General features: G+C 43.6%; 3 protein-coding genes across 4 annotated transcripts; 1 reads left to right on the top strand and 2 right to left on the bottom strand.

Annotated features, from left to right (window-relative positions):
- Window positions 1–2,471: 2,471 nt before the first annotated feature.
- LOC133887207 (glutaredoxin-C10-like) lies at window positions 2,472–3,000 on the bottom strand. The gene has a single exon (XM_062327157.1). The coding sequence runs from the start codon at window positions 2,856–2,858 to the stop codon at window positions 2,538–2,540; it is 321 nt and encodes a 106-aa protein (XP_062183141.1). The 5' UTR covers window positions 2,859–3,000; the 3' UTR covers window positions 2,472–2,537.
- A 563-nt stretch (window positions 3,001–3,563) lies between these two features.
- Window positions 3,564–8,036, bottom strand: LOC133887001 (lipase-like). 2 transcript variants are annotated; one of them, XR_009903492.1, is made up of 11 exons: window positions 7,888–8,036; window positions 7,139–7,218; window positions 6,770–6,835; window positions 6,619–6,666; window positions 6,468–6,535; window positions 6,168–6,240; window positions 5,910–6,071; window positions 5,384–5,578; window positions 5,180–5,268; window positions 4,744–5,094; window positions 3,564–4,564 (listed from the first exon to the last, which is right to left on the bottom strand). XR_009903492.1 is itself a non-coding variant. In XM_062326911.1 (10 exons), the coding sequence occupies exons 1-10, from the start codon at window positions 7,967–7,969 to the stop codon at window positions 4,905–4,907; spliced, it is 1,053 nt and encodes a 350-aa protein (XP_062182895.1). In that variant the 5' UTR covers window positions 7,970–8,036; the 3' UTR covers window positions 4,658–4,904. The 2 variants fall into 2 exon arrangements, 1 of the variants encoding a protein (XP_062182895.1); XM_062326911.1 differs by lacking the exon at window positions 3,564–4,564 and having other exon boundaries at window positions 4,658–5,094.
- A 2,479-nt stretch (window positions 8,037–10,515) lies between these two features.
- Window positions 10,516–13,764, top strand: LOC133886223 (disease resistance protein PIK6-NP-like). Its single transcript, XM_062325950.1, has 2 exons — window positions 10,516–11,282; window positions 12,360–13,764. The coding sequence occupies exons 1-2, from the start codon at window positions 10,883–10,885 to the stop codon at window positions 13,721–13,723; spliced, it is 1,764 nt and encodes a 587-aa protein (XP_062181934.1). The 5' UTR covers window positions 10,516–10,882; the 3' UTR covers window positions 13,724–13,764.
- Window positions 13,765–14,716: the final 952 nt, after the last annotated feature.

Raw genomic sequence — 14,716 nt, 5'->3', positions numbered from 1 at the left:
AAAAAATTCTACCAACAATGATTGGTCACTCATGTCACAGGGATGCACCATATCGATCGTCGATCGAACGGTCCAGATGAATTCTGGAACCGTCATGTGATTAGACGTCCAAATCTGTTGGTATATATGGACCGTGACGAGCATGGGCCAAAAAGAAGCAATGATTAGTTTTTCATTTGGGATGGTTCCACATTTAGATCGTAGTAAGTAGAGACATGATACCATGACTGCGTTTGGTTATCTCCAATGTAACAATTTGGACTTAACGGAATGACATCAGTTGTTTTGGAACACGAAAATTCTATTAGGCATGCAAGACCTTTTATTGTGTTGAGATTTGTATTTACGTTAAGATTTATATTGAAGAAGTAAATGAAAAATATCATAAGATAGGTGAGAAAATTAATGGGTGAATGAGTACTAAGTGAAAAGAATGAACGATCGAAATAGATTATGTGTGCGTACGCGGAGTTGCATTTCCTGTTGTTTTGGCTCCGTTTGGTCACTCCTTTCGTTGTTCATGTACATTAATTGTTTGATTTGAGTGTTGATCCACTTCAGGCCGAGTTCAGAGACCCAAACATTTCACCAGGGGGAAAGGATATATCAACATATGTACACCTCAGATGCGAAGCCCGGAAGAATCGTCGACAGCGCCGATGGCGGCGGCGCCGGCGGCCGGAATACATCGGCGTGGTATGTCCGCCGCAGGATGCGTGGAGGCTGACGGATTCCAGCCGGTATCCGAGCTGTGGTTTCTGGGGGTCAGGTAAGGTTAACGCAGAGCATCTGCAGCTCACTTTGTTCCTTATCGGAATCTGTCCATATATTCTTTCGCATGCTGCATGCAAGATCTGGATGTGCATCTCCATCATGCTCCTGTCGATCCATCGGACGTCGATCTATATACGCACGCCGCGATCAGACGGCGCGCGTGCATGCGTTCTCGGATTCGCGCGCGTGGACGCGTATGCATGCATGAGAATCCAGCAAGAAGATCGATCGATGATTCGGTTCCTTTTTTTTTTTCATGTGATGCAACCGACGGACGGATGGAATTTTTTTTTTTTTGAAACGGATTGAATAGGGATGTTGATGCATGCAAGGGGCATCTGCCGGTGGACGTCACTCCCTCTGATCGAGTTTTATCGACGATTGCAGGCTAGATATGATTTTGTTGAAATCCTATCGAAATTGCACAAGGAGTCCTACTCCTATTTTGGATGGACTATTTCACCTATACCTGTTTCATGAGAGAGGCTTTTCACACACATATATACATCTCAGAATGTTTTATATATATATGTGTGTGTGTGTGTGTGTGTGTGTGTGTGTGTGTGTGTGTGTGTGTGTGTGTGTGTGTGTGTGTGTTAGAAAATAATATATACATCTTTAAAAAATATATATTTTAATTATAATGAGATAAACTATAGATTGAGCCAGGAGTATGTATTCCCTGGAATACAAAGTAGTTTTCATACATGCATACATACATATGTGTGTAATCAAAGTATATACTACTTTCTGATAGGTATATATTATTTTTTGATATGTGTATACTTCTTTATAAATGAAGTATATATTTTTTCTAAAATGTATATATTACTTACTTCTTTCTAAACACACATTAGAGAAGGAGTATAAACCTATGAAAGACACCTTATTGTAACTAGAATTGTTCATTGTAATAAAGCAAAAATGACTTCACTATACCTCTCGTTTTATTCTACTTTCAAGCTGTGTTGAAAAGTCGGAGAGGTCCTAACCGCCGACAACATGATTAAAGCAGCATAGCAGCTCTCAGCACCTCAACTTGTGACGATTCCTAAAAAGATTTGGCTCAATAACTATCGGACAACTTGTTTTGGCTCAGCACCTCGCCTTCGCATGGGGGCACCCCCACTGCTTCGATTCATGCAAGAGGCGCTTCATTCTACGTGTACGTACGTGCTCTGATCCGTACCTGCAGCTCAGCTCGCTGCCTCTGCATGTTCTTCGATCAGCAAAATGATCGATCGCGTGTTATTCAGCACATAAAATTGTAAACACTTCGAATCAACATCCACATGTACCGTATTACAAGCTACGCGTACACTTCAAAACTGAATACTAATCCAGATGCAATAATAATGCGCGGATTTGAACTGTTTGCACATTGTTTTTCTTCCGAATTTATTCCTGTTTCTCTTCATGACCATTTTTGTGGTTCTTACCGTGCACAGATTTTTATATGATTCTGTGTTTTTTGATCTCTGAATCCTATCCAGGCATGACATTGTTATAATTTATACACGTACTTCTTAAAAATTGACTACCAAAGTTTGAATAGTAGAGTATCAAACAAAGCGACATTGTTTGAAAACAGTGGTAGTATTATTCTCAGCACATGGGCATAAAAAACATGGCATTCAGGCACGCTTCTACATCGATTTTTTCTTCTTCTTTTTTTTGCATTCTCATCACCTTCTTATTATTCATGTATACACATCTGGATAAAATTAAAAAAAAAAAAACTAGCCATGCGGACGTTCTCGATCCTACAGCCAGAGCGCGCCGGCTCTCTTGAGCATGGGCACGAGCTCGCCGGCGAGGTGCAACGCCATGACCCTGTTGGTCCCGCCGACGAGGTCGCCGCCCACGAACACCGCTGGCACGGAGGGGGCACCGCGGCCGCCACCGAGCCTCCTGGCGAGCTCCCGCTCCATCTCCCTGCCCCTGGGGTCCCTGTCCAGCTCGTGCACGGCCACGTTCACGCCCAGGTTGCCCAGCAGCGACGTCACGGCGTGGCACATGCTGCAATTGCTCACCGTGAACACCACCACCGCACGCTCCGACGCCAGCCTCGCCACGCGGTCCATTAGCTAGTTATTCGATCTCTTCCACGTACGGCGATGGGAACGTTCTAGAGGCTTCTAGACGATTTGGAAGAGGATGTGTGCGTGTGGCTGGTTTCTTGCTGATGGCCGGGTGCATGGCTTGCGTTTTATAGGCTGGAAAAGATGTTGCCACCTACTTGCAGTTGATAAAGATTCTACAGAAATTACTAGCATTTTATAAACATGTTAATATGCATATATGGAACGTATATAGCTAGATTTGGTTCTTCTATAACTGCTAAATGATTTTTCTGATCCAATGCAGGTTAAAGATTGGGCATTTTTTGATAAATCCATGTTAGTGTTCATGCTCATGCCATGAGGGCCCTAAGAATATTGGAATCTCTCCTCATGAGTCACCAGTTGACATCTTGCAAAACTTCATATATATACGCCTAAAACTCAAAGAAGAGGACCTTTTCACAGAGCATGAGGATATATAGAACAGTACAGATATTTGTGGATTTTCTTCGGGGTTGAAAACGATTGCTCGGTTACAGACTAGAAAATGTATTGCCACAATAATGACTTGCAGGTGAGGTACTTTATCCACACCATCCAATTTTGCACTAAGATATGAGATCTGTGAATTGCACATAGGAAAAAGAATATGTGCACTGCACAAATCTCAGTGCAAAATGAGTGGTGGGACAAGCCATCTCACCCGCATGCTCTTTGGGGAAATCCTTGTTGGTTACAGACTTACAGTTTATAAGCACACAGTCTTGGAAGGATATAGATACATGTATTAACACTTGCACATACAGTTAAAGTATTGATTTACACATGTAAACATAGTAGAGATAAGCTCAAAGTTATGAGCACAATGCAACTTTGTTCTGCTCTTGGGGTGCAATGCATGCCAACAAAATGCAATCTGAAACTTCGTGTAACTAGTAGTTGCCACTGTTCCCCTTCAGTTATGTGAAAAACTGAAACATGCCCTGCATCACTGATAACCTGAGAGTTCAGACCAAACACAGAAGTCCATAAAAAAAGAAAATGGCGCCGACAACAACACGACCACACTTTGTCACATGACAGTATGACAGAAGGATCTCATTCCTCCAGCTAAGAGCAGCCACTTTCCATAGGTGGGATCAGACTCCTCTTCATGTTCAGAATAGCATCTTCAGACAGAGAGCTTGCAGTCTCATTCAGTCCCTCGCACAGTCACTCTCTCTTCTGACCTTATCCGCAGCGGCAGAATCTGCCCCATTTGCAATCTCTTGTTTCTCAATAGTTTCGCCATTATTGCTGATCAAATCATTAGCCAGACCTTATCAGATAAATCTGCGCAATTTGCTATATCTTGTTCCCTCTGAAGATTTTCACCATAATTCCTGAGCACATCATCAATGCTGTGTAAGGGATGCTATGGTATGGCGCGGAGATCCGACCGTGCAATCTTGCATTACATATCTTCAGCACATGCTGTGTAAGGGATGCTATGGTACAGTCACCGTTGACATGCACCGATGCATTTTCTTATGTATGATGCAAACCTCAGGACAAGCAGATGGTAATGGAGAATATCTGGATAGATATGTATCCTTATCCTCAAGATCTGCCTTGGCAGTGCTGACCATCTGTAGAACTTTGCATCTTGAGATTCTTCCCTGAGTTTGATCAGTTCTTGGCTCCTCTTGTATGCAATGGGCTACATTCTTTGATCTGCGAATGCATATCTGACACAAAGGTAAAGGTGAGTTGAAATGCTGAGAGAAAATCTGGAAATATCTAAAGGTAGAATCACAGTGAGTGAAAGACCAAACAAGGGGTACCATCAAATATTTCCATCACTTAAGCTTGTCATATATTTTCATATACATCAATTAAGGCGTACATACAATGCTATGGAGCTTACATGTGCAATTCTCACTTGAGCAAAGGGGGCACATTTAAAAGGTGAGCCTCTCCTTATCCTCAGGAGAGCTCCTTGAGCACCCAGCATGTCTACATTTCATGAATTATACACAAAATGAAAACAAAATACTGTACAAGGGTGTATTTTCCTGGCATAAAAAGTTACATAGATTCTAGGGCACGTGGTTCTTGCAGATATCTTGACAAGATGATGGTTCCATCAACTTCACGAATGTAACTGTATGCTGAGTTGGCTGCACCAATCACAAATTGACAGGTTCCCCTTGAATCAGCATGTAGTGTGACGCCGTAGTACTCAAGATGATCTGCTACACTTATCCCATAGACCGATCTTTTCAAGCAAAAGCAAAGAATAAGAAACAAAGGGAAGAACATAAATGTCCAGAAATATGAGGCCATGAGAGGCAGATATATACCTGCTGCAGGTTGGGTCCTCACCAGAATCATCACAGATTGTCTCATTTCTGGTAACTACATTTCCTTCTATGGTCTCATGAAGCCAAACCTGAAGAGAAACAAATGCAGAAGAAATGGATGACAATATGACACAACAGTGCTCTGGAGAAACTTCAGTACACGTATGCACCTTTGTAAATTATTTTCAAGTAACAAATGCATACCTCTCTGGCAAAATGATGATATGTCCATTCACCTAGGTAATAATAATACGGTGGTAAATGTGGCACAACATCATTCTGATGGGTCACACGGATTGTTCTTGGGACTTGTTCACTGAAGTATGAAGCAAAAGCAGGATTCCCTACCCGAGGCTGTCCAAAAGTCATGAGCTCAACTTCTTGTGATCCAAACTTAACCTGTAACAGAACAGGCAAGATATGAGTTCATTGAATCCAACAATCTACATATATTATAATAATACAATCTTATCATGAAAGAAGCATAGGTTTAATCCTAGGTGTGTATATTATATTACTATTTGATGCAATAAACCAATAACTCCATTAGGTATACATAATAACTTATATCACAAGAAGGAACTTAGCTGTTTCTAATGTTGTGGTAGGAGGAAACCTTATTCTGCATGTATTTCCATAACAGTTCATGAAAGAACCAAAAGTATCCAGATTCGAGGATTAAATATGTCCACACAACACATAGAGATCCAGATGGCCTAAAAGTACTTACAGAAAGATCAAGGGCACAGAATGAAGCTAAAGCACCTCCCATGGAGTGACCCACAACATTTATGGGTAGTGTTCCATATGTTTTCCTTGCCCATTGAATAGATTTCAAGATCTCATGCCGCAGAGTTGTATTATAATATGCCGAATAAAATCCATGATGGACCTGAAACATGAGGCAGACAAGCAGCAAGCAAATAAAAGTTATTGCTAATTCAATGATAACTCTTAAAAACGACAAATACTTGACTAGTGGAGTTACCATTGCATCAGGCATGCCTGGATAAATCACATCGAGCTGCTTCCAGAAGAGATCTTCAATCCAGTTGGAGACACTTTGCAAGTAAAATTCCAAGGCAACCAATCAAAGAGATGTGAACATTGAATGCTTCTTGATAGCATATTCATAAGTTTTGAAAGAGTAAACACTTTATGACTGAAAACGAAAATGGAATACTTTGTTACATAGAAACAGATAAAAAGGTGATGTCTGAGAGCATGTGTCCATATGGTACAAGTCTTGATCACTAATACGCTATGTTTAATGGAAAATTTTCTGTACCTGTGTTGTTGAGTGCCTCTAAACGCAATGATTATGGATCGCGGATCAGGGGCTACTCCAACAAATGCCTGCTCAATAAACAATTGAACATATTTTTCATTAAACACTGAATGCAAGGAAAAGATTGCAGAAACACTAAAAGATAATGAACCTGTAAGCAGTTCTCCACATCTACAATTATCTCTATCATCTCAAAACCCTGCATCAATTATGCAAAACATACAGTTAGATACCGAGGAACATGTAGAATTACTTGAACAAACAGTGCAAGCACCAACTTTAGTGACTCATAAGGGTGTTACCTTTGTGTGACCTTCGCACCTTGGACAGGTCCATGTGAAAAGTGATGTTAAGTCAGATGTATAAACCTGAAACATATTTGTGTAAGCCAAGTCTATAAAACGATTATTTTCATTCAAAAAGAAAAAAGAAAAACACTAATGTAAGTTTCATCATAGAACAGGATAGAGATAGTGACTGACATACTGGACATGATGCATCGAAAAGGGAGGGCATGGCAAGGTGTGGAAAAAGGTACGAAAAAAGGGCATGAATACATTTTCACCACAGAAATTACCTAGCTAGTACAATAGGAAGTTTGATTGGGGGAACTAAATTATGCAGTTGTCAACAAAACCAAGTACCAGCACATTGTTCAAGCAGGAACTTACAGCGGATGCATATTCGACAAGAATATGAGCAAGAGTATGGTTGTAAGAATAACCGCCATCAGAACTCTTCATCCTGAGTACTGCATTGGCAAATAAACGTGTAAACAATATGTTAACATTCACTTGATTTACTGGCACAATAGCACTATAGCAGTAAAAGAAATCCACATGTCAGAGACCAGAACTTAGTGCTGTGATATCCAATGGCATTACCAATTCAGCGCAGCCACTAGTCATTTTGAAATCGCATGGCTCTCTTCTCAGTTCTCGCTATGGCATCGACATCCCCATGCACAAAGATCGGAATCCTCTCTCCTAATTCCTCTAGATAGCGTTTGAAACTAAAACACACTAAGCATTGCTCTAAAGTCAGCAACTTTTCCTTTCCCCAATCAAAATTCGCCCACACATTCCTCAAATCCCGAAGAAATTTGCAGCCGCACCAGTCACCACACTAAAAATCACACCTTCCCCGAGCTCCCCCCTCATCAACCCCCATCCAATTCGCATGAAACCCCTTCCACGCTCTCGCCTCCTCGCGCTGTGCCGGTACAGCCGCCACAATCTATCAACTCCCCCTAACTGGCCGCCTTTCCAGGTTTCCCCAGAATCGCCCCCTCCCAAGCAACCACGAACCGCCCGGAACCAGCACCGATCACGCAAGAATAAGGTAAGCCGTAGCAACGAAGTAACTCATCGGTGACTCGAACCAAAGAACCGGCGGTTGAGACGGGGAAAAGATCCATCACCTCCTTCCTCCGCCGCCGGAGAAGCGGAGACCAGAATCCCCGCGAGAACCAGCAGCATCGCCATCCGCCCCAGCGAGGCCATCGCTGTTGTCGTCTCTCTCTCTCTCTCTCTCTCTCTCTCTCTCTCTCTCTTGCCCCCACCGGAGGAGACTGGTGAGAAGAAGAGGACGGCGGAAAACCAAGCGAAAACAAATTACAAAAATTTACGAGGGCCCTTTCGTGAAGATGCAAAACAGTTGACGGATTTCTGTGTACCTAGTTCCCAATCAAAGGCGGACACGTGTCCTGGTATTTTCAGTTAAATCCTTGGACTTCTCAATATACGAAGGAGGTATGCACTGGGGAGGAGTCAGTGCCCAGGACGGTATAGCGGGAGAGGTGGAGGGGGCACGAAGAAAACGACTGGGCCTTAATTGCCTTGCCGTCAACGGCACTGTGTCGGGGCCACATGTCATGGGCACGGGCTGGGGTTGGTCAACGGTGGATTGCCTTGGGGTTCTAGATTTCGAAATCTAACACCAAATCCAAACGTGTGTGTGTTTCCTTTGACCAATCCAAATTTAGAAACTTGGGAGGATTGTAAAACACGCCCTAGAAGCAAAACTTGGCTTGCATCAATCACCAGTGTGAGGGATGGAAGAGGGATCATTTGCCATAGCTGCATCAGCATCGTCATTACGAGTGAAAAATCAGTTAATAATTTGCCGGCAAATTATATTCGCAGCACTAGTGCAATCTAATATTATCAACCATCTCGATCGTTTACATTCATGATTGATAATCTAATATTATCAACATGATTTTTTTTGTTTTTATATTTCAAAAATCAAAAAATTATGAAAGTAGGCGTTTATTTCAAAAAAATGCAAAAATAAACGTATATCACCCGCTGGGAGCATGTTGCCCTTGCAATAGGCGACACATTTAAAAAAACAAATCGTTCTCTTGCTCTCAAAATTCAAAACACTATCAAAATTATCATAAAAGTTCTAAAAAATTTAGTGGTATAAAGGATACTATGATCTAACTCTAAAAAAGTTTAGAAAAAATATTATTTGTACAATGAGAAACAAGAAAGACAATACATATTATATTTGGAGTTGAAATATTTTTGCGAGATAGATTATAGGATCCTCTACACTATATATCTTTTTCATAATTTTTATGATTATTTCAATAATATTTTGAATTTGATAGCATTGGAATGTTGCATTTTTATTTTTTTTTAACGTGTCCCCCCGTTGGAAGGGTGACGAGTGCATACGACCCTTCCATCGAGCCACAGAGGCCTTTTTTTTTGCAATTTTTTGATTTTTAAAATATAAATACAAAAAATTCATAAATCCACAAGCTTCCATTGGAATGAACTGAAGACCGCCCAATGCATCATCTGATCGATAGACCTTTTCTCATTTTTACAAAGAACGGACATTGAACACCAACGAAGACAGCATCCATCACAGATACTTCTGTTCCGGCCACAGGCCCCCTTCTGGAAACTTCAGCCAGGCATCTTGAAGAAAAAAAATTGACAACATTTGGCTCTCAGTTAGTCAATTGGCCTTTCATAGTTGATACTCAAAACACAGCTTATTTGTAGTGTTCCAGATAATTAATCCACCAGAGCCATTTCCATCCCAAATACATCAGCCACAGTAGTAGGGCTGTGTTTATTGTCAGACCAAAACCCAAAGCATGTGGGTATCTGAAACAGCAAAACGAACAATAGTTTAGTTTCATGTCACAAGTAATGTTCACCTAGACGCTAGCCGTAGATAGACGGTCATCCCATGATTAGCGTCTAGACTGTTGATGACTAGATGGTCTAGATGCTTTTGTACCATAGCAGCAAAAATGCAAATAGATAGCTATATGCTCCATACTACAATACTATATTTTCAAGTGTGATTTGAGACATACATTCCAAAGACAGAAGTGCAACTTCAATCACTCATTATCCTCTAGTTCATCGATCAATAATCATCATAACAATTTCAATTATATGCCTACAAAAGAATATGGCAAGTGCCGATAAGGTGCGGAGGAGTCCATGACGGAGGAGCAAAGGAGCATAGCACGAATCCGACGGAGAGGAGTTACGAAGAGGAGGGGACCCGATGAACAACAGTGTGGGCACGTGGAGCAGGCCCAATATATGTATGTATGTTGCTAGTTTTTTAGTCTTACAAAACAATGTATTGTCGCACCATTATTTAGGTTTGCTTAAAGAGAATAGTTACTTTCATAAGAAACACGCTACTTCTCTCATCTTTAAATTGTTTATCACATCATCTTTATGTTTAGATAAACATCTAATTAATATATAAAAAATCAGCATTAGGAGTGGTTTGAGGAGGAACCTTGCTGGCCATTATCTCCGTTTTAGGCTGTCTTTTGTCCGAATGGTACCTCTACAAATTAAGCAGTCACATGTTTACTTTCACTCTCATTGGCTGATGGGAAGCTCATATGGGAAGCCCATTGGCTGATGGGAAGCTCATTGGCTGATGGACCATGCATCAAAGCTTGGCGCGAGGAATTCATCATTCAGGCTGCATGCGTAACCACAAGCAACAAAAATATTCTTTGTCCCGCACAAGAAGAAGACAAGACATTGTTTCTGGGCCTACTATAAAAGAAAAGAAGAAAGGAGCTAGGGGAAGCTAAAGAGGAAGGTTTTGGTGGCAAAGAAAAAGAAGAAACTGAAGAGCATGTCTGAACAAGGCAGCTGCCTCCATCGCAAGCTAAGAAGCTGGTTCCACGATTTTTTGCACGAAAGCTACACCGGACGTGCCTTGCCTAACCAGGCACTTGATCGGCTTGTCCGACGACGACGACGACTGAGATGCTCCCCTAACCATGGAGTCCTCCTGCAGCCATCGTCTAGCTAGACGCTACCACCATTGATCTTTCTCTCATGGAGGCGCCCGGCTAAATGCTTGAGTAGTTCTCAGCCATCAATTTCCACCCGAGTTATAGCTAGAGAGAGGGAGGGATGGCCGGGATGGCGCAGGGCGCCGTGGACTCGCTGCTAGTGCGGCTGACCGCCCTCCTCATCGGCGAGGCTCAGCTGCCGGGCCGCGCCCGCGGCGACGTGCAGTTCATCAGGGACGAGATGGAGAGCATGAACAGTGTGCTCATGCACCTCACCGACGCCCAGCACCGCGCCCACCACGTCCGCACCTGGATGAAGCAGGTCGCCGGCCTCGCCCGAGACTGCGAGGGCGACGTCGACCTCTACGTCCGCCGTGTCGGAGCCCCTGCTGGTGAACGAAGCGCTGCCAACGGCCTCCTGCGGTACTTGCGGCGGCTCCTCTGGCTGCTGCGAACCGTTCCGGCTCGGTACCAGGTGGCCACACGGATCCGGGAGCTCAAGGTCCGGGCGCGGGACGTCAGTGACAGGCGGCTTAGGTATGATATCACCGTCCCGCCCGCACCACCGCCGGACCAATCTGCTCGCGCCATCGTCGAAAAGCCGGGCGGACCAGAGGAGGAGGAGGAGGAAGATTTCCGGAGACGTGAGCAGCTATTCTGCGGTGACCCGCCGCCGGACACCGTTGAGGAAGGCACCCAACGGATCCTCGGGTGGCACAGATGGTGGTCGGAATTGCAGGATGGTAAGAAGCGCGTGGTCCCCAGAGTAATATTCATCGTAGGACGGGGTCGTGTAGGGAAGACATCCATTGCAAGCAGCGTGTACCAGCATCCCTCCCTGGTGAGCTCATTCCCACACAGGGCCTGGGTTAACTTTGGAGGGAAGGATAAATTTAAGCGTGAGATACGCAGCGAGATCATAACACAACTATCCAGACAATTTCCCATTACACCTCAAATGGTCTCTTCAGCCAAGGATAATCCCCAGACCTTCCGCGAGGAATTAGAGAGGCTGCCAGGTGACCCGCTGATCGTTCTTGATGGTGTCAGGCCAGGGAATATGAAATATTTATTTGATTACTCACCAATAGGTCATTACCATTGGGTTCCAAAGTGCTATGTAATAGTGACTACAGAGTATGTTGAACTTGAACCCCTTCCCTTCGAGTTCCGTATATTTGATATTGAATTAGAATCAAAAACACTTCCGGGGTTCTTCCGGCGCAGAGCGCTTGCCCTTGCCAAATCTGGATTCCAGTCCATATTGGACGTTCTACAGGAGTGCTATCCCCATACTTTTGCGCTGCAGATGTTCCTCCATCTACTGTATGTCAATCCTAGCAGGCCTGAGAAGGAGCTTAGCAGGTTACGCGAAGCCCTACAAGAGAACAAAAACGATATTGTTAACACCATGCTCATGTTCTGCTACAACGAATTGCCTACCAATTACAAAACCTGCTTGCTGTACCAGTCTATATTCCCCCATGATCACAGGATCAGGAGGACAGCCTTGGTGAGGCGATGGGTTGCCGAAGGACTGATAACTCAAAGAAGTATTGCCAGAGGATTTGATAAGGGCAGGCATGGGATGAACACAGCACTGGAAGATCAAGCAGAGCTCATCTTCGACACGCTAGTCGCTCGAGGGTTTGTTCGTCCAGGAGAGACCAGCACCGCAAGCAAGATCAAGAGCTGCACAGTACATCCTATAGTTCACGAGTTCATTGCCACATATGTAAGCTTCGGGGACACATGTTTGCCGCCTGATGTGGCTCACCGCCTTCCCATTAACAGTGGGATAACACTACAACATGCATCAAATTTTGACCATCCCTTTGGTAGCATCCTAACTCTTATTGAATCTATGCATGGATCTTACGAATGGAAGATCTTGAAGGTGCTGGATCTTGAAGGCTGCGCAGGCTTGAAGAAGAAGCATCTCAAGAATATTTGCAAGGTACTACTCCTCAGGTACTTGAGTCTCAGGAACACAGATGTTACCGGACTACCCAAGCAGATTGAGAAGCTGCAGTGCTTGGAGACGTTGGACATCCGGCAAACAGCAATAAGGACATTCTCCACAAAATCTATAACGCTACCGATGCTAAAACACTTGCTCTCAGGCCACACAAACTCTCCAAGCGACAACTCTGATAGGTTTGCAGTTTCGTTTGAGGCAGTGCGCCTTCCCAGTGGCATTCGAAGAATGAAACAACTGGAGATATTATCCCATGTTGAAGTTTCCAACAATGTCAACGACTTAACTGACATCAGCCAGTTGCTGCAACTGAAAAAATTGGGTGTGGTCCTCCACGGTAAGAAAGGTGGCTTGAAACTTCTGTTCCAACAGATTGAGAAACTGTACCTACGCTCCTTGTCAATCCGGGTCAACCAACCGATCAGAAGTGAGAGTGCTCCTGATGCAGAGGTGGTGCCTGCTTTAGTCAATCCTCCAAAACTTCTTGAGAGCCTGAACATCAGTGGTATCGCAGGTGGACTTCCCAGCTGGACTGCAGATCTCGATCAACTTTCCAAGATAACATTGCGGGAAACTTCCCTGGGGCCAGATGATATAGACATACTTGGCAAGCTAAGAATGCTGCGGTGCCTTAGACTTCTGCACAAGTCATACACTGTAACAACGCTCAACTTCAAGAAAAAAGAATTCCAGCACCTCAGCTCAGTGGTTGTTGAGGGCAGTGATATCACCAACATCAGCTTTGACACTGAAGCAGCTCCTAAGCTTGAGATTATCATCTGGTCTTTTGCCACCATGGAGGCTCTTTCTGGAGTGGACCACCTCCCTAGGTTGAAGAAGCTGGAGCTCAACGGTGACTGCAACCTGGAACCTGTGAGAGCAGCAATTAAAAAGCATCCTAACAATCCTGATCTAGAGCATAACCCACACCATCAACGCCAAGAAGTCGGAACGGCGATGGCAGCCTCGTCCTCATCAGCTTAAGCTCGCATCGGTATTTCTCGGTTGATATCTTCGAATAAGGATACAGCTGAAGGGAACCGGGCCATCTCCTTTCAGCATGTATGTCATGTGTTTGGTTTAATTATCTGTACTATCTGGATATGTACTTTGTTTTTATGTATGCGTGTCTATGTGTGCGAGTGTGAACTGCCCTAGCTGCACTCTATGGTATTTGGTGCGGAATTGGATTTGCGTGCATTCATCACGAACTACTTTGTGTATTGGACTCATTTGATTCTTAATCGATGTCGAGTTTGTGATCTACATACAGATTGACAAAAGAAACTACTCTCTATTCTCTGTTAGCTTGGTTCTGTAGAATGTATGTTTACTTTGCTGTCTTGTTGAGTGCAGTTGGTGGTCAGTGACTGGAATGTTGACAGCCCCCCTCTTTCCTCTGTTAGCTTTATGTGATCTTCCTTTCAAGACACTTCAACAATTCCACTTGTTCCTAGTAACCTCGTTCAAACTGTCTCTGCTATAATTTTGTTAAGTGATGCTGAATAAGTCTGTGTGCTTGTGACGAATGAAAGAACAAAACTGATGCAGCACAAGATAAAAGTTCATGTCGACTGGGGACATCTGATGCCTAGTCTGTTCCTATGTGGATTGGGAACATCTGATGCCTGATCCTATGGTCTGAGACTGGATTGGGCAGCTTCCTCCGTTGTCTATGATACATCGCGCCCATCAGCGAATGGATTATTGATGCATGGAATTGATCGGTGGAAACGCTTATTCAGTGTGTGGATACTGAATCACTGACACACGCCGTGGTCTTTGTCTTTTCGATAAATAAAGTTTTTATTGAACTCAGAGAAAATTCAAGAACACTCTCGACCTCTGTATAACTAAGATGTAAACATCCAAAACAAGAACTTTTATCTAAACCACTTGAGCACAGTCCGCACCACTTGAGCCAGCAAAAATCGCTTGGTGTTTCGCAGGATCATCGCATACATGTAAACCAGAGCA

This window comes from Phragmites australis, chromosome 12 (assembly GCF_958298935.1).
Source record: "Phragmites australis chromosome 12, lpPhrAust1.1, whole genome shotgun sequence".
In the NCBI taxonomy this organism is placed as follows: Eukaryota; Viridiplantae; Streptophyta; class Magnoliopsida; order Poales; family Poaceae; genus Phragmites; species Phragmites australis.
This window is presented reverse-complemented; position numbering and strand designations above follow the sequence as displayed.

What these genes read in the sequence shown, in the direction of transcription:
- LOC133887207 (XM_062327157.1), bottom strand. Translation starts at nt 2,858, where the DNA reads ATGGACCGCGTGGCGAGGCTGGCGTCGGAGCGTGCGGTGGTGGTGTTC.
- LOC133887001 (XM_062326911.1), bottom strand. Translation starts at nt 7,969, where the DNA reads ATGGCCTCGCTGGGGCGGATGGCGATGCTGCTGGTTCTCGCGGGGATT. An exon ending in TTGTCGAATATGCATCCGCT is followed by an intron (nt 6,836 to 7,138) that starts GTAAGTTCCTGC and finishes AATATGTTTCAG; the next exon opens with GTTTATACATCTGACTTAAC. An exon ending in ATCATCATTTTGCCAGAGAG is followed by an intron (nt 5,269 to 5,383) that starts GTATGCATTTGT and finishes GTTTCTCTTCAG; the next exon opens with GTTTGGCTTCATGAGACCAT.
- LOC133886223 (XM_062325950.1), top strand. Translation starts at nt 10,883, where the DNA reads ATGGCCGGGATGGCGCAGGGCGCCGTGGACTCGCTGCTAGTGCGGCTG. An exon ending in GGTCCGGGCGCGGGACGTCA is followed by an intron (nt 11,283 to 12,359) that starts GTGACAGGCGGC and finishes GGATGAACACAG; the next exon opens with CACTGGAAGATCAAGCAGAG.